This window comes from Dysidea avara, chromosome 12 (genome assembly GCF_963678975.1).
Source record: "Dysidea avara chromosome 12, odDysAvar1.4, whole genome shotgun sequence".
In the NCBI taxonomy this organism is placed as follows: domain Eukaryota; kingdom Metazoa; phylum Porifera; class Demospongiae; order Dictyoceratida; family Dysideidae; genus Dysidea; species Dysidea avara.
The window spans coordinates 4,294,355-4,318,676 of NC_089283.1; the positions used below are offsets into that span (position 1 = coordinate 4,294,355).

Below are 24,322 nucleotides of genomic sequence, written 5' to 3' on the forward strand. Positions count from 1 at the left end.
GGGAGACAGCATCAGCAAAAGCTGTTTTTCAGCTGTGCCCTGAACAAGCATACAAAAACAATATAGGTACATATATACACACAATTAACTAGATATGACTTAAATAAAATAGCTATATGGTTGGTGATGGGTAGTTATTGTCATTGCCAGCAGGTTGTGACCTTTTTTTTTTTTTTTTTGGTCTTCACCTTACAACTTGGGTCAAGGGCCCCACTTTAACTCTTTTCCCTGGGCCCCTTAATTTCTCTGGGCGGCCCTGTACAGCACATATTCACATGTCATTTAAAAAGTACAGTTATGTGATCGATGTATAAACCAAACTACATAGGTGACAGGATTTGTGAAAAGGGGTCTTCCACACACATCCAATTCTGTAAATTTGGGTGACCATAACTTAGTGTTTAAGTAACACATTAACATTACTTGAACATGAATTTTTCACCATCTGGCTATTCAGCTATGTTATTTCTCACTTCTGACTACTGAAATTAAGTCAACAGCTCTTTTTCCAATCGAATTGTCAAAGTTGGAAAATTGGATGTGTGTGGAAGACCCCTTTTGGCAAGTCTGGTCACATCAGTAGAGAGGTTTATGTGACACAATTGATGAAATTATGGTGATCACGATGCTGTATTTGTGACTTCTTCTCTGTGCTTGCTCCTCATTGCCATCCTGTAAAAAGATCTATTTACCTATGTGATTATTCTAAGGCTTCAGAGCCCCCCCTCAAAAAAAAAAGTTTATAAAAAAACCTCAGACTCCCTCCTTAATGAAAATGTGAGTGACAACTGCACTGCAATTGACTGCATATGACAAGAAATCCAATTTCTTTGAATGTGAAAATTGTACTGCCACTTCTACTCCAATAGATTAATCTGCCATTCCCACACACTTAACTTGTAATTGTACAGAATAATGTTTGTTGCACTACAAAGCCTATTAACTTCTTGACAATAGCTACGTATATGGTTCTTACAAAACTTATCTCACAATGTTAAACAGTTAACTCGATTCTGAAACAACGTGCCTATATATAGCTACACTCTACAGCTGACTATATATTACTAGCTATATGCAACAAAATTTGGACTTGTTATATAATTATATAACTAAATGGTCACTGCACACATTTGGATGATGTCATCCAACCCTCAGAAATGTGAGTTTTTAATGTATGATTTTTCTCAGTGTACAGTATAAAAATAAAAATAAACCTGACCGCTGTGTGCATGTGTAAGCTATGATCTCACGAAACGCAAAAATTAAACTGTAAAAGGGGCGGGACGTACATCCCAATGTCATCACCGTACTTTCGAATTTACGTGACTGTGGACACGCGGTGATTTGCCCTCGGATTTGCCTTGTGATTTGCTGAGTGAACTGCACACGCCGAGAGACGTTGAAATCGGCATTGAGAAGACAGGTTGAAATCGTAAAGGTTAATTACGCTTCACCCCTGGTAAGTCGTGTTCAACGTTTATTTCAATTGTGTGTTAAACTTGCACGTGGATTGGGAAGTAGTATCAAAGTCCAGGTTGCGAACCCCCGAATCCAACATCCAATGTATCCAATCCAATGTCATTGCAATCCAGTATCGTGAACCCCATTGTCAGTGCCTGGCGCAATATAGGCAGTCTGGCGTGTAGGCAGTAGCACGATGATTTGACTAAATCTGCTACCAGTAGCTGTCAGTGGGGTGAAACCACACACACGTAGTACTCTGACTCAGTTAGCTAGTTTGTGACCATCTCAGCAAAAACCTACAGAGCTTCTGTTTCAGTAGCTCTGTAGGTGTAGGAATAGGCTAAACCCATTTTATAGAACATCTTAGCGTAGAGTGTGGTGGATGGGAGTGCCAACTTGGGCCAGTTCTTTCTTTAAAAAAAAAAAAAATCTCAACAAAAACCCGTCTAGTTTGCACAATTTCCTAATTTTAGTTATTTTCTCAGCAGTTATATCTACAGGCCTGGATTACCAAAGTTTTGACTTATCATAGTGAGCATACAGTTTTAAGACTAGTACTACAGGTGTGCTCATATCAAAACTTACCACAAAAAAATATAATGGTGTGAATTTAGTAAGGCCCCTATTTGGTGATTATTAGTTTCTCATCCAGTCTTTCTATTTATTATGATGCGGGCGGGAGGGTATTACCATTAGGCCATTATATTATTAATACACTGATGTAAAGACCTTGTCCAAATTCTCCTTCTTTCCTTCCACAAATTAGCATGGGTTTTTAGTCGCAATCTTTTTTTTATTTATTAAGGCTTTACAGCACAAGTGCTGAAGGTCTGTATGACACCTGGTCCTACAGCCCGCTCAAAGACTAGCTACAATCGTGCTCTATCAAGCTATCAGGATTTCAGTTGACTTGAAAAACAGTCAAAAATAGAATCCACTGCAGTAATTTGCCAAGGAAACAACACAACAGTACTCCTGGTGCACTGTAGCGTTAATTAAAAATGTCATCGATGACGGTTTGGTATCGCGTGTTCTTCTGAGCATGCACAGAGTAAATAATGACTTACCATGCGGTAGCCTAAGAAGGATGCAGGCGGTAGATGAGAAACTAATAATCACCAAATAGGGGCCTAACAGTAATAACATTAAACGAAGTACTGGTAACATACTACTATTATTTTATTACCTAACTACTACTCATATACCTATTATTTGCAACGTATTTAACTCAATTACCAATGTTAAAGTCAGGAAATTCTTCCTCTGTGAATTTCGATTGTGAAATTATGCGTATAGAGTAACTCACCTAATATCGGACAGGCTCCAAAATCGGACACAATTACTCAAATTACAACAGGACTCTTTGAACAACTTATATGTCTTTAGATAGTTCAAGGCTGTGGAACTTCGCACACCAAGTATCAGCTATCTCGGCTTCTTTGTCTGGTAGCAGCAGCCCTGCAAATAAAATCATTTCCAATTAAGACGTATAATCGGGAAAAAAGTCGATTCACGGACACTTACCGTCTACAAATCACCCTTACATACTTCTATGTGTTTACATTGTAGAGCAACTCGTCTAATTTCTAAATATCCCCAGTTTATTTAATCAAATCCTGTTAATCACGGATTACAAATAAAATGTGACATCACTGGAGTAATAATCGCACCATGAATTTAAGTATACTGAAGTAAATGGTGTTTGTAAAAGTATACGGTACACATTTCCCATAAACGTATCTCAAACAACGTATACTTAATCAAGTTTCTGTATACTTAAATTTAGGCCACATAAAACTTTATTATTAGTTTCTCAACCTCAAATACTCAAATAGCAGTGCAGGAGGGCAGATTTTTATTTATTTTTTACTAACTAGATAGCTGAATTAGCTAGCTAAAATGGTTCAAAATGCAATTTTCTTAGACTGCTCTAGTAATATACCAACTATTAAAGGTGCTAATTGGAATCCCTTAGCCACCAGTGGTACAAAAAATCCTTGATGAAGTAAGAAAATGGTGATGCGGGTGGGGGATGAGATACTAATAATTAAGTTTATGTGGCCTTATGGTGCAATTATTACTCCAGTGACGTCTCATTTTATTTGATTTGTAATTCATGATTCAAACGATTTGATTAAATAAAGTGGGGATATTTAGAAAGTAGATGAGTTGCTCTACAATTTAAAAATATAAAACATGATTGGATGTAAGGGTGATTTGTAGATGGTGAGTGTCCGTGAATCGACTTTTTTTTTCCAATTATACGTCTTAATTAGAAATGACTTTGCAGGACTGCTGCTACCAGACGAAGAAGCTGAGATAGCTGAGCCTTGAACTATCTAAAGGCATATAAGTTGTCCAAAAATCCTGTCGCAGCTCGAGTAATCGCGTCCAATTTTGGAACCCATCCAATATTAGGTGAGTTCCTCTAGCTATCAATTTTCAATACTTTTTGTCACGTTTGTTTAAGTACAACTTTTCATAATGCCTTACACATTGGAGTTTTCTGCTTAACACAGACAGAATTATCATCATCTAACGTTCAACTTTCAATATACTTTCATCGCAATTCTTGCTTGTTTTTATTTTATGCACCAAAGTATGGTGATTGGGAGTAACTCCCATACGTTTCATATTGATGGTTGCACACGACTCAATTATTGTGATCATTCAAAGTCATAAATGAAGAAATCCCCATTTTCACAGGTAGAATTATTTAGAGTATTCTATGAGCTGCAGATTGGTGTGGAATTTAATCTGGGTGTGTCAATTCACCATGCTTTGGTAAGTCAAGCGTTTGTATTAATAATGCCATACATTTGGTACTATGTATACTGCCATGCTAGTGAGTTTCAATGATCTGAGGTGCATTTTATATAAGATAAATTCTACTAGTAACTCATGGTCAAAAATTTGTATGCAAACATGGCTTCATTTGACGACACGTGCGCAATAGTTTTGATATGTTAACATAACTTCTGATTGTATCAGTCTACACAGACTTGGGGTTTAGCTTAAAATTTTTGCCATTGATAGACCATATGTGCACTCTATTTATTGACGAAAACTATCAATTTGTATTGATTAGTGATGTGCTTGATGGTGAACAAATATCATAAATCCCATACAAACGTATGGTAGTAAATGCAGCTATAGCTATAACTCACCACTAGCATTACAGACAGGGTTCGTCTTTCCAGTTACTCTGCTATACAAGTAAGAAATCGGTCACTCCAGCTGAAGCACTTGTAACTGGTCTATTTCCTTGGAGTCACTACAATTTGCATTTTTCTATGTATACCACATCACGTTCATTCACTGTCATGACATGTTAAATAATCACGTGTTATTAGAGTATCACCGCAGTGTATATAGTATATTTGAGCTTTATCCTTATAGTCACTTGTGCATAGACGTGAAGGCACTTACTGTAATTTGCATTTTTTCGTTGTAAATTTTGTATGCAAAATTTGTACAAAAATTTCTTACATAAAATTTTTTACAAATCAAATTACTCTAATAGAGCAGTCATTTATGTAAATCATACAAAAATAATTTTTACACAAAATTTTATCACAAAAAAAATTTGCATGAAAACGAAGTGAATTATGGTATATGAAGAAATGACAATGACCTTGTGTATAGTAAACAAACATGCTTACCATTGGGCTACTGAAATAAAGATATTTGAAAGGCAAGTGTAGGTTTAAGAAATTTGCTTCCCTGAATAATGGCTTGATTAAAACTTGTTTATTTTTCTTTGTAGCGTGTGTAATTATTATCCACACTAAAACAGCCAAGCTGTGAACAAATGGTGCAGCCTTAAAAAGCCTGGGTGAAAAGGGTTGTGAAATCAAAGATGGTGGCCAAGAAATGGCTGCAATGATGTTAACACTAATAAATTTTAACAATGCACACAGCCATTATTACAATAGCATTAACATCATTGCAGCTATTACTTGGCTGATTTCACAATCTTTTTCACACAGGCTTTTTAAGGCCGCACCATTTTTTCACAGCTTGGCTCTTTTTGTGTGGATTTCACTCTTTTTGTATTTTATAAGGCTCCAAAACCAGTCTATGGCTGACTTTGAGGTTTATTTTACTCACATTTCTTCTTTTCTATGCAGATGCAATGATGATTACTGAATACAGACTTGTAAATGTATTGCATTGCATGATTTACTTCAATATTATTGTAATACTCTAATAGAGTGCACATTTTTGAGGACTTCTAATAGAACATACATAGAATGTAACACTTTCACACCTCAGATCAAAGGAATTCCAGAGGATATATTTGTCATGTATACCTCAACACAGGGAGACATCTAAATTTACACCAGAGTACATTGAAATGTATCCCGGGAAAGTGGTTACACTTCTAAAAGAGCAAGCCACTTTCATCAAAGCAAGTATGGCCTTAGGTAGTGGTACCACCCTCTGTTTATTTTATACAAGCTGAGACCAAAATCGATTGTGGGAATAAATCAATGCTCATGTGATGATCACCACAAATTGAAGTGTTGCCAGAAGCAGCAGTCAAATGAAGGCATTTTGGTATCCTTGCCGTTCTACAAGTTGGAAAATGTTACTTAAAGGTGAGAACTAGTCTTACAGTGCATTCCCAAACGTTTCGGCATGTACTTGAATGCAGACATGCCCACATTACGGATGACACGAGTTAACCACTCTATAATGAAGCTTACTCCTTTAGTTCTTTAGCATACGTTGTGATTAGTCTTTAAACAACGCGAAAGCATTAAAACACTTGTAATTTCCCCGAAATTTGTCCTAATCTACTTTCCGCGATATCCGTAGGACTCGTCCGTTTATTACAACAATCATAGCTACAACATTACTTGCTGCCTAACCATAATCAAATCTTTCAGGCATGCATATATAACGAATTCAGTGATTCCACTCGTATTGGATTAAGGCTATCAGCCTTAACGGAGGTGTTATATATTAGCTGTAACATGGGCACTCGTGATTTGCCAGAAATGTATGTCCGCAGTCCTTGGGCTGTGCCCTTGGGCTTTGGGCATACATTTCTGGCAAATCACTCGCGCCCATGTTACAACTATAAAATGTTCTAGAACAATCTAGTACTTCTATTGGTAGATCTATGAAGTCACAAACGTTTAACTATAAGCAGATTTAAACTAGAAATTTCATTTATAAAGCAGAAATTAAGTGAGGTGATCACAGTGGTTCAGGATGCAGGTGTTAGGTATGGAGGTCCCTGGTTTGAAGTCTGGTAAGTTTGTTTTTTTTTGACATTTTTTGTACATCTTTTTTACCCCGTGATGACTGCTCTATTAGAGTATCTCGATATGTGATTTTACACTTGTTTGGTTTTTGGTTTATAACTTTGTCACTGTAACTCTATTGCTATTCAAACCATTAAAAGGCACTGCTATGATGATCAGCCTACCACCAATTTTCAAGTTATTTCAATACTCATACAGAAGTTTTTTTCATGTGAATAAATGCTCATATGTGGTGCGCCGGCTCTCTTAGCCGCATGACACACTACCATGTGTCTTGATTTTTTTTAAATTTTGTTTTTCTCAGTACGCATGCTTGTGCAAACTAGGCTGGTTTTCACTGAGACAGTCACATTTATCATGGACCAAAGCAGTTTCACTTGTTTGCAAAGTGGTTACAAATGAATCATGTGGTAAAGCATTTCTTTTTTTGCACATTAGGAGTGTTGTATTGCATCACCATCCTGGTTTGTGGAAGTAAATGCTGGTCTTTTTGGTTTCATTATAAGGTGCTTCACCATCCTGGTTTGTGGAAGTAAATGCTGGTCTTTTTGGTTTCATTATAAGGTGCTTGATGACAGTATTATTGCTTTCTAGAGTAGGGGTGTGCGATAATGAAAATTTTATTATTGCGATAATGTACATCATTATCACAATACTTGACTACACATGTAAATACTAATTAGATACTGTAAATGTCTCATAAATAAATTATCACCGTATCACTCATTTTTCATTTGTGCTTGTTTTATATTGTAGCTACCTGCATATCTGGAAACCACTATCATGACAATAAGTTAAAAGTATTCATTAGAATTATAGCTACCTGGAATTGTAAAATTTTCTCATTTCAGGTTGGCCACATTTAGTTTACAGAAGTATGCTATTATCATGGTAATGCAATAATATATTTTTTTGCGATAATGATAATGACTGTTCACGATAATCGATTATTCATGATTATTGCACAGCACTACTCTAGAGGTACATACATGTATAGTGTAGTCTTAACTCTTCCGTTGAAGTCTCACAACTTTTGTTCACCACAAGACTGGTACCACCTAACTGCCCCAATACTTCTTGTGCTTGTTGGCAAGTATATATGATGTTGTCACTCAATACTACATATGTATTTGTTTTTTAATTGTTATTCCTTACCACACCCACTCATGGGGTTTACCCCAGCTGTGGCTGCATGTCCCCGAGAACTCAGTCTCACCCTACTTAATTTTTGTAATTATAGTTATATATGCTGTATATTCATCTACAATAATGATGGTGTTTCTCCCTTACATCCCTGAAAATTCAACAAGAACACCATTTGTACATATTTGTTGTTCCTAATCATTCCACCAGACACAGGTTAAATTCTGTCAAATATTTAGGGAATCTATGGTAGCTATTTTTGTAGCAATACACCAACTCAGAAAACAGGAGCATTTTATAGGTGGAGTTATTGTGGGAATGGATTAGATGTCACTTAAAATAACACGAGTGCTGAAGACTAAACATGTTATTGTCAAAGAGCTGAAAGAAATGGAAGTTATGTGGTACCTTATCGCTGCTTCCTGAAGCCAGACACTAGTGAAGGTAGTTGTGTCGACAAGGAAACTGACCAGTTGCTACATTGTACATGTGATAGCATCACAGCAGTGTGACGAACAGGTGCATTAATATAACAGTGTAAAGACACAGCTTGAGTGATTACTATGGTCACAAGTTGTTGGGTTATTTGCGACAGCAGTATAAAGACCAGGCACAGTTTTGCATATGGTCCGCACCCACATTGGGAGATTTAATTGTTTTAACAGGTATTGTAGGTTATTCAATATTTCCTCAATTACTCCTGCTGGTAGGAATCACCATGGTCAACTCCTTCCATTTGGCTTCTTCATATCTGGTTTTCATCATTAACTGCTCCAGGATACCATTACTAGCCACAACCTTGGATGTCCTGGCCTAAGTCCGGCTACGGTACAAATTGATCCATTATAGCTCTGACTGGCCCATACTCTCAGTTACCTGGCCTCCTCTAGTAAGTCTGAAATAGTGGAAAGCTTTTTAATTGTTTCCGTCCATATTCATCAACAATATCCTTAGGCCCTTGTCTCCTGTCATAAAATTATTACTCTGTAATAGCTGGTACAGAGTTCAGCTACCCCTGTAAAAGAGTTTACCTACATTGCAAGTCACTCAGCAGAAAGTTACACTACAAGTTACCCAATGGAGAGTTCAGCTACATTTAATTTATAAAAGTCTTCGTTAGCTATTCCCTGTAGAAAGTTCAGCTACATTGCAAGTCACCCTGAAGGAGATTGCAACTCAATTACCAGTCACCCAGTAGAGAGAGGGTTCAGCCACAATACAAGTCAGAGCACTAGCTAAGATAATTTTATCAATTTGTGAACTTTCTAGGGGATCTGAGGGCATGCGCCTACGTCTTATTTGTTACAAATTGTACCTCTGATTTGCTCACAGACTAAATCAATTGAAACACACCATTTTGGTTTAGTATCTGGTTTATCATCACTTGGTCCTGCAGTCCTTGGACATTACGTATACAAATTAGAAACCATGTGTGCATTTTAACTATTCCATACACAATGTGTGAATGCTGTTTATAATGTACTGTACAATGTGAACAACGTTTTAGCTTAGCTTTCAATGGAAACTAACATTAGTGTCTGCCCAATGTGCAGTTTGTGAGTCTATTGTATGTTTACACTTTCATTCTGCATTGCAACAAGTAATAGCATGACTAAATTCATTGAAAATATTAAACATCTCTATCATTTGTGTGTATATACATACAGTTGCAAATCATGTATATTGGTGTTGAAGTATATGTTGTAGTCAAGCTTGTGCCACCAGCGCTGTTCACTGTAAACTAGTGTAAAGCTCTAATAATTATACAACCAAGTACTTGTAACGAGAGCTGTATTTACAACTACATCCACACGAGTTCAACCGTTCTTGTTTAATAAATATATATATATATATATCATACAGTACGATAGTAACTGTATAGTAGGGACCACTAAGGAGTAGACGTGGCCCACGAAATAATATCACCCAAAATCCAGCCTCAATTTTCCCTTACGATGATGAGGCAGTATTGGTGAGGTAAAACTAAACCCAAACAAGCTTTCAGATCTACCGGAAATGCTTTCAACATGTTGCTACGGAATTTTAATTTTCTACTGACTGAGTAAGTAACTGACTGATGCCTTCAGACAAGTGTAACTCGATAATGGCTAAGGCTACGGACTTGATTTTTTCACTGTTCGACATCGCTTCAGCCCGACAGGTGCCTTTTGGCATACCGCAGTATGTACAATACACTGTTCATGTGTCCTCTTTTGTGTCCCATTCATCTTTGCTGACAGAGAAAGGTGTTGATTTGGCATGAGCACGTGATGGCTTCCCTTCGAAACAGAAATCATCCATATTTTTCGTAGTGGCTGTTTTGATTGCAGAGGTGCTTTTCAAACAGTTCTTGATTCATATTGTTGTGTAACGGGTTGAACATAGCCGACAGCGAAGCGTAATGGATGCTTCACTTTTCAGACAATAATTAGTCTAATAAAATTGGGGTGCGGCACCATTTCTTTTGGTATGCGTAGATAGTAGAGGTGCTTCCAGGAAAGTACTTGACTCGAAATGCTGTGTAACGGGTTGAACATAGCTGACAACGAAGCGTAATGGATACTTCACTTTTCAGACAATAATTGATATAGCTGGGGAACGGGGGCACGCAGTGCCATTTCAGATGCGGTATGCATGGGTTCACTGGTCATAATAAAATTATTTACATAAAAAGTTAACAAACAAGTACACAAAAAAATTTGGAATTTTCAACTAGAGTTCAGCTAGAAGAAGTTACCTTATAGAGAGTTCAGCTATGAAGAAACCATCCTGTAGAGAGTTCAGCTGCAAACAAATCACCCTGTAGAGAATTCAGCTACAAACAAATCGCCCTGTAGAGAGATCAGTTAGAAGAAGTTACCTTGTAAAGAGTTCAGCTACAAAGAAACCATCATGTAGAGAGTTCAGCTACGAACAAATCACCCTGCAGATAGTTCAGCTACAAACAAGTCACCCTATAGAGAGATCAGCTAGAAACCAGTGACCTGTAGAGAGTTCAGCTACAAAAACATATCACCCTTTAGAGAGATAAGCCAGACAAAGTAACCATGTAGAGAGATCAGATAGAAACAGATCACCCTGTGGAGAGTTCAGCTACAAAGAAACCACCCTGTAGAGAGTTTGGTTACTGTGTAAGCAAGTTACCCTGTAGAGAGATCAGCTAGAAACAAATCAGCTTGTAGAGAATTCAGCTACAAACAAAATCACCCTGTAAAGAGTTCAGTTACAAACAAATCACCCTGTAGAGAGTTCAACTACAAACAGATAACCCTGCAGAGAGTTCAGCAAGAAACAAGTCACCCTGTAGAGAGAATTCTGTAGAGAGTTAATCTACAAGCAAATCACCAGAGACTTCAGTTACATTTCAAGTCACCCAGTAGAGAGATCAGCTGCAAACAAGTTATCCGTAGAGAATAATTGACATGTAATACTTATATGTATTATATATATATAATTTGTACATTTGCTGATAAAATCAGAAATAGTTAAAGTATTTAAAATCTGTTTCACCTTTTTCTTCCTGTAGTAAAGAAAAAAAGATAGGTTAAAAAAGCCCCAAAGCTGGCCATAGGCTGGCTTTGGCATATATAAATACAAAAATAAATAAAATCTAATCCAAAACAGCCAAGCTATAAAAAAAAGAGCGTGGCCTTCAAAAAGGCTATGGTGAAAAAAGATGTGAAATCCAAGGTGACGGCCAAGAAATGGCTGTGATGGTAGGTTAATGGTAAAAATTTTAATAACAACAGTTCAGGTGAATTTTGTGCCAAGACCAAATGGCACCAAATTCACCTGAATTGTCGTTAAAATTTTTACCATCATAGCCATTTCTTGGCCAACACCTTGGATTTCACATCTTCTTCACCATAGTCTTTTTGAGGGCCGCACTCTTTTTTACAGCTTGGCTGTTTTGGATGAGATATGTATTATGCCATGATTGGACATTTTTGGACAAGTTTGTTATTCTCTGCATAATTGTCCGGAAAGTGTCCAGTGTTCATGTCCAAATAGAAAAATAATTACAAAAATGTGTTTACATAATTGGAAGAAAATGCAAAGAAAATAAGACATCTTTCAATCTAAAGGTTAGGTGTGTGTATGATAGCTGGATTGATTTAACTCAAACTTGAAAAAGTATCCCACCTGTGGAAATTTTCCTTATAAAATAAAATTATAATTCTGTTTTGTATAACCAAGCTATAAATGCATAAAAGCATGGTTTCCTGGCTCCCTTATAATACATACTTATCTTTCATGTGCCCATGCCAGCTTGTGCAAGTTAGCCACTTCACCAGTTGGGCATTTCAACTTGTGGTTTTCAATGGAATGTAGCTCAAGGTTTCTCTACACTATGGCATTCAGTATGCTGTAAAAGATGAATAGTAGCACACTGAACCTAATGATAAAAAACCCCAGAGTAGCCAGTTTATTTTCAACATTACAAGATGGTGAGTAATCAGTATGACAGACAGACAGACAAGTAGCAATTTGTAAAGTGTGAATGTCTGGTTTATAAGAAGTAGCAATAGCATGAACGTGTTATTGCTATGACCCCTGTTCATATTAGAATTCCTTTTTACCTTTCTGGTAGGGGTGAAACGAATATTAAATTTTAGGTATTCGAATATTCTTCAAATTAACGAACGAATTAACGAATATTCTTTAAGAATTTTCTGTATAATTAGGTGCTTGAAAGGGACAAAATCACTTTGATTACTACTAAAACTTTAAATGTTAAAAAAGAAAAGTCCTTTACATGTATTATTAAGATGAAAAATTATATTTTAAAATGACAGGTTTCAGTTGTCAAAATGTTTTCAAGGTTAAATGTGTACATTATCCGATTAACGAATATTTAACGAATAACGAATATTTCTTAATGAATACGAATATTTCTTAACAAACGAATAACGAATATTCGTACTATTCGTTTCAGCCTTACTTTCTGGTATATTTGATTAATTTTTTAAAACCAGACACACGCCTGTAGCCGATCGAAGGGCAGCTGTGGGTGCGCGCCTGGTTTACTGAAATTGTTTTTGTAAAAACATGTGTGTGTGTGTGTGTGTGTGTGTGTGTGTGTGTGTGTGTGTGTGTGTGTGTGTGTGTGTGTACCATCTACCTATGTTTGTCCATACACACCCATGTGAGCAAAATTATTAAATGGTGAAAGCAGCTTTTACGTAAGAAATAAAAGCAAAATGAATGCTGTACTAAACTTCCACACAGGTAAACTTTGCTCTTAGGTGGTTTCTTTTCGGCGGTCTGAAATACTGGTGTGGCGAGTCTCCTCAGACTTTGTGAATTGCTTTCCCTTCGGATTTTACAGGCGTTTAACAATTGAGAAACAACAATGCTAGCCTCATAGACTACCAGTAATAGCCTATCTCTTCGAGTTGGGAAGGGGGTGTATCCCCTATGTACGTGAACGAAAATGAAGAGCAGCTCTGAGGCTTTGTTGAAGTTTAGAAAATACTTCTGTGCGTAACATGTTGTTAAAAGCAGTTTGTTTAAGAAGCGCTTCCTTAGCAGTGCATAGCAACATGATTGAAGAATTACGAAAAATTCATGAATTACAAAATCTGAGAATTACAATAAATTTATTGCACACCAAAAACGTATTGGTTAATTCCAAATGAGCTAGCTAGCTGCATGGTGCCTGGTTTTTAGAAGTAGCACTACATCAACTTGTTTCTTTTAATGGAAAAGTAGTGAAACAAGAGATAAATGAAGGTAGTGCGGCATAGCTCAGTAGGAAAATCTGTACATTGCATTGCACAATATTGTTATCATCAATGCCAATGTAGGGTTCTACCTCATTTTAAAGAATTAATATATTTTAAAATATATCAGTATTTTTGCTATATCATACAGCATGATATACTCGGTAGAACGTGATTGGTATGGATAATAAATAATGAGACGCTACAATACACACAGCAACAAAAAATGACACACGTGTTTACATTATATTTAGATTGTATTCTAATTAATGGCAAATTCTAATTAATGTTACAGTCAATTTCCTACATCCTCCAGAGTTTGGCCTAATGTTGTTGCCCACTTGGATGTTTTCTGTAAGGCCTTGGCAGTAGCATTCCTTCGTGGACGTGTTCCGGAGGAAGTAGTGTTGTTGTTCAACAGTACTTGAGGGTCCTTCATATGTGACTGGATTTTGGAAAAACTATCCAAATCGCACATTAGAAGTTTCGAGATAAACAGTTTTAAAGAATTCAAGCCAGCATAACTCAAGGATAGTAAGCACGCGTATGAAACTTACACTAAAGATGCATCAATCTGTTTCCTTTCAGACCATTTCCAGTACTTGTAGCTGCTTGTAGAGTTTCCCGCCAAATAAGATAGAAAATCTGAGCTGTTGGATGAACGAAGTAGTATCACGAGTGGCCACAAAGGGGTGGGGGGTGGCGGGGTGGGCAAGAGTTAGACCTCAAAATGGAGGCAGACCATAATTGGAGTCCAGAGACGAGATTACAGGGCTGTGCTGGCACCTTAGTGGTTGATATGTAGCAAAATCCACAGAAAAAATGTCTGGCCTACATTATCAGGCTGTCCACCAGTAAACCACTGATTCTTGCCAAGCCAGGTCCTTCACAAGGCCTAAAACCGCCATTCGAGCTCTACACACACCCCAGAAAAGATGTCTGTTGAAACCAGCCTCGAGTAGTTTGAGTGGTACTGAGTGTCAAAACTACTAGTACGATAGTGTAGCTATCCACTGGTGGTGTTAGTTTGATTTTGCCTGATGTGCGATTTGGATCGGTTTTGTAAAATCTGGTCACATATGTTGAGTAGATTCATCAGAGGTGTTATCAGGAATTGCTTGAGCGACATCATCTTCACTTGAAACTTCTAACGGATAGAGCTTAACAATATACAGTCGATTTCACATGTGACTGTTCTATTAGAATATTGTGCATGATTGCTGTATTAGAGTATCTCGAGTGATCCTCTCGCCTATTATTTCAAAGGGCATGGTCAGTTTGCCTTATTTTCACTATGCTATCATTATAAATAGAATGAGGAAGTGTGATGATTGTTTACGAGTACATAGATTGCTAAGAGGTGTGGTCTCCACACTCCATCTTTATTAGTCAACCTATATCATTGACAGGGGTGACGGAGAAGGTGGGCTGTAGCCCCTGTGAAAACAAATTATGGGGGTACCCTAAAATTGTCTGTAGCTGTGATGGAGAGCCTAGCTCAGTAGCATCAATAATTTGAGATACTCTAATAGAGTAATCAAGATCTTCTAATAGAGCAGTCGCAGTATTCTTAGAGGAGCACTGTAGCAAGCTACATATGTAGTTATAAATAAGGAGATGTAGTCTAGTTGATGGAGGGCAACTATTGCCAGCAGTAGTGACCTTTTTTTGGTCTTCAACTTACAGCTAGGTAATGGTATCATCAGTCTAGACCCCAGCCCCCCTTAAATAAAGGTGTCTCCTCCACACTTGATTATTGAGGGGCATAGTCTCAAACCTATTGTGAAGCTACATTATCAACCAGGTGTCCAGTACCTCTTAAAGTAGCATAAGCACTTCAAATAATTTGTGACATCTAAATATGCTGCTCAAGGAAGGTGTTGATTAATGACTAGATATGGTTTTGCTGCATGAAGATAATGACCAGCCTGATTGAAGATAAAGACAAGGTGCAAAGGGTAGACACTAATCAGAACCCCAAAAGGCACATACCACTGGTGAATTTGTTATTAAGGTATAAAATGGTGGCCATACAATACATCGTTTAGCCTCTAGCATTTTGAATGTGGTCAGGTAGGCAAACAGGCAATCCAAAATTTGAATTCAGTGATTTTTTTAAACCCTATATTCATGCTTCTGCATTTGCTTTTAATGACCTTATTTTTGTTAGACTAGGACTCTAATAAGCTTTAAGATGTTTCTGTGATGGTTTTTAGAGGTAGAATTTTTGGGAGGCACTCACCATTTTTGTGGGATCCCCGCTACCCATACTGTGTGATATTGTGCTTGTGATAATTGTCCATAAAATATCCCTACTTGGGAATTATTAATTCACTATTAAGTATAACTATCATTACTTGATGAAGTAATTATAATAATATTTTAATTGCAGTACACAGTAGCAATATGTCTGGCTTATGGAGCATCTTTAGTAGCAGTTCATCACATCAGTTATGGGACTCTGCAAAATTTGCTGTAATCAAAAATGTCTCAATAACACAGGTTGAAATAGGTCGCGGTTCATATGGAGTAATTTATAATACAACTTATGAAGGAAAGGAATGTGTAGCTAAAGAAATCCACCACAGTCTTATTATGGGAGATGATAACTCCAATGTAGTAGTACAATCTTTTATCAAAGAGGTCAACATTCTTAGCACACTGAGACATCCCAGCATAGTACACTTTCTAGGAGTGCACTTCAGAGAGGGATCTCATGTACCATTACTGATCATGGAGAAGATGTGGAATAGCCTTGCTGTACTGTTATCAGAGAGACCATCTATTCCACTTGTTATCAAAGTAAATGTGCTGAAAGATGTATCTTGTGGATTGAAATATTTACATAGTCAAGACCCTCCAATGGTTCATCGTGACCTCACTGCTAACAATATTTTACTAAACAGTAATTTAGATGCAAAAATAGCTGACTTTGGGTTGGCTAAGGCTCTAGAGAACATTACTAAACAACCCATGTCAACTGCACCTGGAAATTTAGCATTTATGCCTCCTGAAGCACTGAAACATGATCCAGTTTATACTGTCAAATTAGACATATTCTCCTTTGGTTGTGTCATAGTGTACACAGCGACACAAGAGTTTCCTAACCCAACTGATGCACATACTGCATCAGAGGTAGATAAGGATGTGTTCTTGAAGATATCTGAGCTGAACAGGAGAGCAAGGTACTTGGAAATGATGGAAAAGTATCAGCGTTTAACATATCTTGCTTCAGTATGTCTGAAGGATGATCCTGAATACAGACCAGATGCTGAGACAGTGTTTACTTGGCTTAGAGAATACTACAAAAAACCAGAACTGAAGGAGAAATGTTCAGAGTCATTTCTTAATTATTCAGAATTTGACAGATTCTCCCTCATTCTGTCACTTGATGATCATTCAACCAAAGCCAAAGATTTAGAGTCAAGTATGCAATTATACCAGTCACAAGTATATGAGCTTACCAATTCTTCCGTAGCAAAAGATGAACAGATTACTAGTTTACAGAAAAGCAATAATGAACAACAGATGAGTTTACAAAGTCAGCAGTTAGAAATTGATCAATTGAAATCACAGAATGACAAACTTCAACGAGACATGTCACTTCAGTCTGATAGTGACATTGTCATGAGTTTGAGTTCCATGTTAAGACAGGAACAAGAAGATATGACAGAGAAGCAGGAAGAAATTAAGGCTTTAAAAGTAAAGTTGAACAACATGGAGAAAAGCTGTACTAGTTTGAGGAAGGAAAGTGAAGAAAAGGAGCAACACTTGCTGCAAGAAGGTAGTAGTCAGTTAAAAGCTTGTTTGAAAAAAGAAGCAGAACTTATCCAGAACATTGAGGTGTTATCTAACCAGAAGGAATGTCTTGTCCATGAGAAGGAAGGATTAAATAAACAAGTGCAAAATTATTTTACTAGCCTGCAAAGTAATCAAAAGGAAATTAAGGAGCTAAAGTCCAAGTTAGAGCAGGCTGAACAAAATAGCAAATCATTAGAAAGCACCGATATTGACAAACAGCCTGGTAACATAAAGTCTATGGAGCAATCAACTGGCAATGACAATCCAAGTAATGAAAGTATTGTTCATCATAAAGAGAAGGAATTTCAAGGTCAGATACAGAACATGACTGTAAACATGAGAAAGATGCAAAAAGAAAATGAAGAGCTTAAGTGCAAGCTGAAAAAAGAAGAGGAAATGAACCGGAAACTACAAGAAGAAACTGAGCAAAAAGTCAAAGAAAAATTGGATTATTGGAAAGCCAAAGCTGAAAGTGCAGATAAAGATTTCGCAAAAAAGTTAGAAGCAGAGAAGCAAAGGTTAGAACAAGAGGAAGAGAGGCTTAAAGAAAAAGTGTTAGCAGCTAATAAACTTAGTAACAATCATTTTACTGAACTCAATAAAAATATTAAGGACATTCAAGTTGCCAATGAGAGCTACACTCAAAAAGTAGAGCAGGTGCATCAATGTCTTGCAACCCTAGAAAAGCAAAAAAAAGATATTACAGACTTAAAGCAAAAGTTGTCTAATGCTAAGTCTATGAACAGGGTTCAGCTTGATGAGAAGTCACTGCGATTATCACTGCTGCAGCCTCAGTTAAATGCTTGTCAGCAAAAGCTTGATGTCAGGGATAAAGAACTTAGTGATCTGCAATCCCAAAATGAAAATCTTCAGAAGTTGCTGGAAAATACATCAAAGCTACACACAGCTGCACAAAAAGATCTTGATAACTACAAAGCAGCACATAAAGAAGAACTGAAAATATCAAAGGAAGTGCATATGAATGTTGATGCTCTATTGCAAGCAGACCTGCAGAAATTTCAGGACTTGATCAGAGAAAAAGAAAATGAAACTGTTTTGTTAAATGAAAATCTTCAGAAATATCATGAAACTAACTTGCAGCTTCAAAGGAGGATTAAAGAGTTAGAAATGGAAAATAAGAAGCTTACTGTTTCACACAACAAATCTAGTCGCCAACTGGAAAGTAAGCTAAAGGACAAGGCTAAATACATTGAATCACTAGAGAAGAAGAGCTCTACTGGGCACTATGGTTACTATCGTTACAGTCTTCACTGGTCTCCATATTTATCACTTCCTGTTAGGAGGATTAAACCAAGTGCAGCTGTTGTTAAAGATAAGGTATTTGTGACTGGAGGATACCAGGATGTTTGTCCTCAAGGAAGAGAATTAAATACTTACCTGAAGTTGTTGGAGAGAGATAATGAGGTGTTCTGTTTCCACACAACAAAGTGTAGGTGTGATTCCATAGCTAGTCCAGTAGTGTTGGGAAGTGTAGCCAGTGTAAATGGTCAGTGTGTACTGGTCAGTGGAGCTGAAGGGAACACTCTGACTGGGAATGTGTATGTGTTGTGTGAGGAAGGATCAGATGAGCAATGGAAGAAGTTCAGTGAACCTGTCCCAACTCCTCGGATACTGCCATGTGTGTGTTGTTATGGTGAGAGGTGGATGATCGTGTGTGGAGGATATGCCTGTAAAGAAGGATCCAACTTATTAGAAGCTGTGAAAGTGGTGGAGATTCTTGACACTAGCAAAGGAGAGTGGTATAGATTACCAGAAGGTGGTAACCCTGCATTATCAACAATTTCTTGTGGTATAGTTGGAGATGATATGTACATCATTGGAGATGATAAAGTTTTAAAAAGCAGTTGCAAAAAGTTGGTGTCTACTATGATGGCAAAATCTGGTGACATAATTTGGACTGAAGTGCAGGTGGTAGTTGATGACATTGATGAAAATCTCCATCCTTTTAATATAGTAGATGTTAATGGAGAGCCGATGATTATTGCCAGTATTAGTGGTAGTGAAAATGATGTGACTTGTGTTCTAACAAAGGACACAACAGACACATGGAGGAAGATGAGTGAAGCTGTAGAGTGTCAACATTGTTCAGCTGTGGTAGTGACTCCCACACTAGAACTACTCCTGTTTGGAGGATCAGGAAATGTACAACTAGCTGGAGGAACTGATATTTGCCAGAACAGCACCCTAATCCCATCCCTTAATGTATTGGGTAAGTCTTGATATCTTCCTGCCTTCTTACATTATATTGTATTTTATTTATAGATAATAAAGATGAGAAAGCAGCCAATAAAAGCAACATTTCTCATATTCAAGGTATTAACTTATGTCTTGTGGTAGATCTAGTACTAACTGGCTATAAATTTTATGCAGAGAATATGCTTAAGGAGATTCCAATTGTTACAACTCAACCTCCTACTGTCTCCTTCACTGGACCCATCCACACTAAACAGTTTGACCACAAAGGAGGAACATTTCAGTCTTCAGTTGACAAAATATCAGTAGTAGTTCCTGCTAATGCTATTGATGATGGTGAGAAGGTTGCAGTTCACATGGGAGCCACAACAAGTGGACCATTTGATCTACCTGAAGATTGTAAGCTAAGAAGTGCAGTAGTGTGGCTGGGTAGTGGTAGTGATGTGGTGTTGAAGAGAAGCATAGCAGTGGTAGTACCTCATTCAGCAGTGTTCACTAGTCCCCAACATCACTCCATGATGAGGTTCCTAACATGTGAGAATTGTGAAGGTCCCAGGTACAAACTTCAACCTGGTCAAAGCAAGTTTGAAATAGCTCCAGGGTATGGGTTGATCAGGTTACAGAGACCAGCTATAGTGGCCATTGTATCACAGTCAGAATCCATTGCATCCAATAAACCTAGTGAAGAAAATGTACAGTACAAGTCAGTTGATGTCCCTGTATGTTACATCGCAAAACTGTTTTGGCCACTAAAGTCTCTTCCAATCTCCTTCAAAGCTGTCATGTTTTGTGTTCAAAATATCCCTACAGAATTGTTTAAGGTAAATAGACTAGTCATTGGTATTTAGTGTTAGTAACTGGGTTGTTTCCATGTTAGGTGGACACATACAGAAAGACGTACTACCAAGAGAATGAAATATATCCAGAAGTCGTGGGGACAAAACTGATTGTGTATGATAACAAGTTGAGGTGTGTGCTTCCATGTAATGGCTCCAATGAGTGTAAGTGTTTTGCTGGCTGGGATGTGAGCCAACTGATTGACATCTCTAAGGTTTGTGAGTGATGTACCTATCATACCCTTTTACGTACTGTTGTGTTTATGTAACAGGAAGAAGAGACTACAGACAACTACAAAATTGATTCAGCAAAGTTTTCATTTAAGTTTAGTTGTTCATATCCTGGTGCCTTTTTGTTTTGTTGCTTTGAGTTACAAGGAGCAAGTGTAGATTCAAGTCAGATTAACACAAAAAGGTAACATAATTTAAGAAGTGGTATCAATTCCTCTCATGCGTTGTCCAGCTGAGAAAGCAATGCGTGTGTCATTAACAGAAGTGTAATTTTTACTTATATGTATAGTTTCTCTGAATAGGACATTGTTTACAGTCAAGTTGCCTGCCAGGTAGGAGAGTCCACATAGACCTAATTTGAGTGAAATCACCTAGGTATCCAGAGAGATGACCAAAGTTTTTTAATTACTGCCTTTACATTTTGCACACTCTATAGGCGAATCTACTCTAGGTACCAAATGTGGTGCCAATCAAGTAAATATTTGAATATTTACGTGTATAAAGCAAGACCAATTATTGTCACACCTAGAGGCTACTCACCTGAAAGAATGTGATGAAAGTCAGTGTGAAAGAAACAGGGTACATGTAAAAACTCAGCTATGTGAAAACTAACCATGTGTAACAAGGATGCAATAAAGGCAAAAACTTTGATATTATTCTGTCATGCGTACTAAGTAAACTTCTTGAAGGAATGGGTTGAAACTGTCAAATTATCGGCCATTGTAGTTGAAGTGCATGCCTTTGGTGGTTTAGTAGAAATCTAAGTAGAAATCTAAGTAGAAGTATTAGAACCCAAAACTAAATATGTTAACTGGCAATACCCAAATAGAAAAGTCTTCAAATATAAGATTCACCAAATACAGACCAGTTTGTAAACATTCACAGTTGTCAGGCCTTCATCTACAAAATGACGGGGGGGGAGGGATAAAGTTTATGAGAGCAAGGGGGATAGTTTAAAGTAGGGGGTCTGTGGGCATGCATACCCTGCTCCTGAATAACATGCTGCTCCAGGAAATTTTTGTATTGTAGACACTTGTAGATTGTTTCTAGTGCATTCTCAGTTACCTCATGCCCACTAAGAAATTTTTGTATTTAGTGTCTCTCAAGTTGCTTCTGATGCATTCATTCTAAGACACTTTCATTTAAATTATTGAAAGGGGGTGCGAGAGTTTCTCCCCCCTACCCTCCCCTAAACACTCATATAACATACCTTATCCCTCCTGTTATTCTTGTACAGCCAATTATGGCTACAAATACACAAAAAAGTGATGTTGATGCGAAAGAGCTAGCTGAAAAAAGGTGTGGTTTTCAAAAAACAATGGTAAAAATATAGCTGTGAAATCTATGGTGGCAGCTAAGAATTAGTAAAAGAAAGTTAATGCCTTCAATGCACGTTGTATGCATGCAAATTTTTAAGGGACGTAATTTTCACAGATTTTTCAGTGGCTTTGTTGTCTGCTTTTTTCCATCCTCAAAATTAACGATTATCATGACTACCCCTATGCTAAATAATAGATAGCCCGAGTGAAAAACCTGTGATTCACGAAAATAAAACTGTAAATCCTGAAATTTGTCAATCTGTGAAAATTTCATACCTTGAAAATTTGTACTTATACGGTATTTTAATAATGACTAGCTGGTTGTCATTGCTAAAATTGATTGGTATTGGCATTATCAGGGGATTTCTTGGCTACCATCTTTTGTTGTACAACTATTTTGTTACTGGCTTTTGCAAAGGCTGCATCCTTTTATCAGTTTGCATGAATTGTATTAATGCAACTTAGCACATGTTATATTATGTACACTGCTTCAACCTTGATCATTAAAAAGTTTGTCCTTGTTTTTGTGTGTAGTGTTCCTAAATGCCTCAAATCAAGATTTGCTAAGCTTGGTACATATCCTCCCATACTAGTACAGTCTGGTGTGAACACTACTACTAAAGGTAACCACAATATTGTATGGAGATGATGATGTTCATGTTGTGTGTGTTCATCACTGATAGATGTGGGGAGTAGTAATGAAGCTGTAGGATCACATGATCAAGGTATTTTTATGGTCACTGGCTGTTGATATTATGTCTTTTGTGTTACAGAAAAGCTGAAAGAGAAACCATAGTAGTTTATTAGGTGCATATGATACATTTAAAAATTAAAGTGTGTGTTATGATGTAATTTGATCATCATCATTTTATAATTATACCATTTGTGGTCATTTGCAAACTTTAACTTAAGTGTAGTATTAGACTGTGTTAGCTATAGCCTATAATATTGACGTTGTGAACTACTGTTGATATTAATCTTCAACACTTGTAATTGTTTACTGCCTTTATTCTGTCATTGGGAAATTATAAGTGCATAGGATTTACAAAGGGGGAGGGAGCTAATTCAAGGTACTAATCTCTCATGTGAAAGTGTGCAAAGCACACTGGACCTGGGAGCATGTGCTCTCCCCTGGAAAATTTTGAAAAATGGATATTATAATACTGCAATTTGGAGATATGTATTTTCACATAAAAATACTTAAAATTTTGCCAATATAAATATTTTATATACTTCTCTTTAGATTGGGTATAAGGTCTGTAGCATTTGTTAATTTAAAGGTTCTGGTAAGTTCAGACAACCAACACTCACAATTGCACAACCAGGAGCATAATTATTAGATGATTGAAACTGGAAATTTTTAAAATTTGAATACCCACAAGATTGAATCTGAGAGCATTTTCAGCGGCATGTGTATATACTTGAAATACATAAGAACATTGCCACAAGGATATAATTAGTAATGATTGAAGGCCTTTTAAATAGACCAATGTTCACTGTACGTATGTATAGACACATCTTCAGGTGTAGACAGATATCAATAAATTACACTGCAGAACCAACTATTATGTATCTGCTGAATGTTCTAGAGTAGTTAGGTGACTGCTCTATTAGAGTATCTTGATTTTCTTTAGCACAAATCCAGTGATAATTCCTTGAATAGATGATTATAAGGTGGATTTAATGAGTATTTGTACTATTAGTCATCATTATAACTGTAAATTTCTTTAGAAATCTTTAGCATATTGATCAAATAAAATCTAAAAGTGAAGGGGGTTCACCCCTAAAGCACCCCCCACCTCCTCAACCCCTAGATCCACCCCTGAGGTGAAAATTTAATTTACACTAGCAGCATGCATACACTAACACTAGTAACAACAGCATGCAGTAAGCAGCAGCAAATATATTAGTAGCAGAGTGCTGCTGCTGCTGCTGCTGCTGCTGCTGCTGCTGCTGCTGCTGCTGCTGCTGCTGCTGCTGCTGCTGCTGCTGCTGCTGCTGCTGCTGCTGCTGCTGCTGCTGCTGCTGCTGCTGCTGCTGCTGCTGCTGCTGCTGCTGCTGCTGCTGCTGCTGCTGCTGCTGCTGCTGCTGCTGCTGCTGCTGCTGCTGCTGCTGCTGCTGCTGCTGCTGCTGCTGCTGCTGCTGCTGCTGCTGCTGCTGCTGCTGCTGCTGCTGCTGCTGCTGCTGCTGCTGCTGCTGCTGCTGCTGCTGCTGCTGCTGCTGCTGCTGCTGCTGCTGCTGCTGCTGCTGCTGCTGCTGCTGCTGCTGCTGCTGCTGCTGCTGCTGCTGCTGCTGCTGCTGCTGCTGCTGCTGCTGCT

At 37.5% G+C, this 24,322-nt stretch overlaps 1 protein-coding gene across 1 annotated transcript; it reads left to right on the forward strand.

Annotated features, from left to right (window-relative positions):
* Positions 1-1,305: 1,305 nt before the first annotated feature.
* Positions 1,306-22,910, forward strand: LOC136240140 (uncharacterized). The gene is made up of 9 exons (XM_066031022.1): positions 1,306-1,459; positions 15,996-19,634; positions 19,688-19,738; positions 19,796-20,439; positions 20,496-20,669; positions 20,727-20,869; positions 22,539-22,627; positions 22,688-22,729; positions 22,778-22,910. The coding sequence occupies exons 2-9, from the start codon at positions 16,010-16,012 to the stop codon at positions 22,798-22,800; spliced, it is 4,791 nt and encodes a 1,596-aa protein (XP_065887094.1). The 5' UTR covers positions 1,306-1,459; positions 15,996-16,009; the 3' UTR covers positions 22,801-22,910.
* The last annotated feature ends 1,412 nt before the right edge of the window (positions 22,911-24,322 follow it).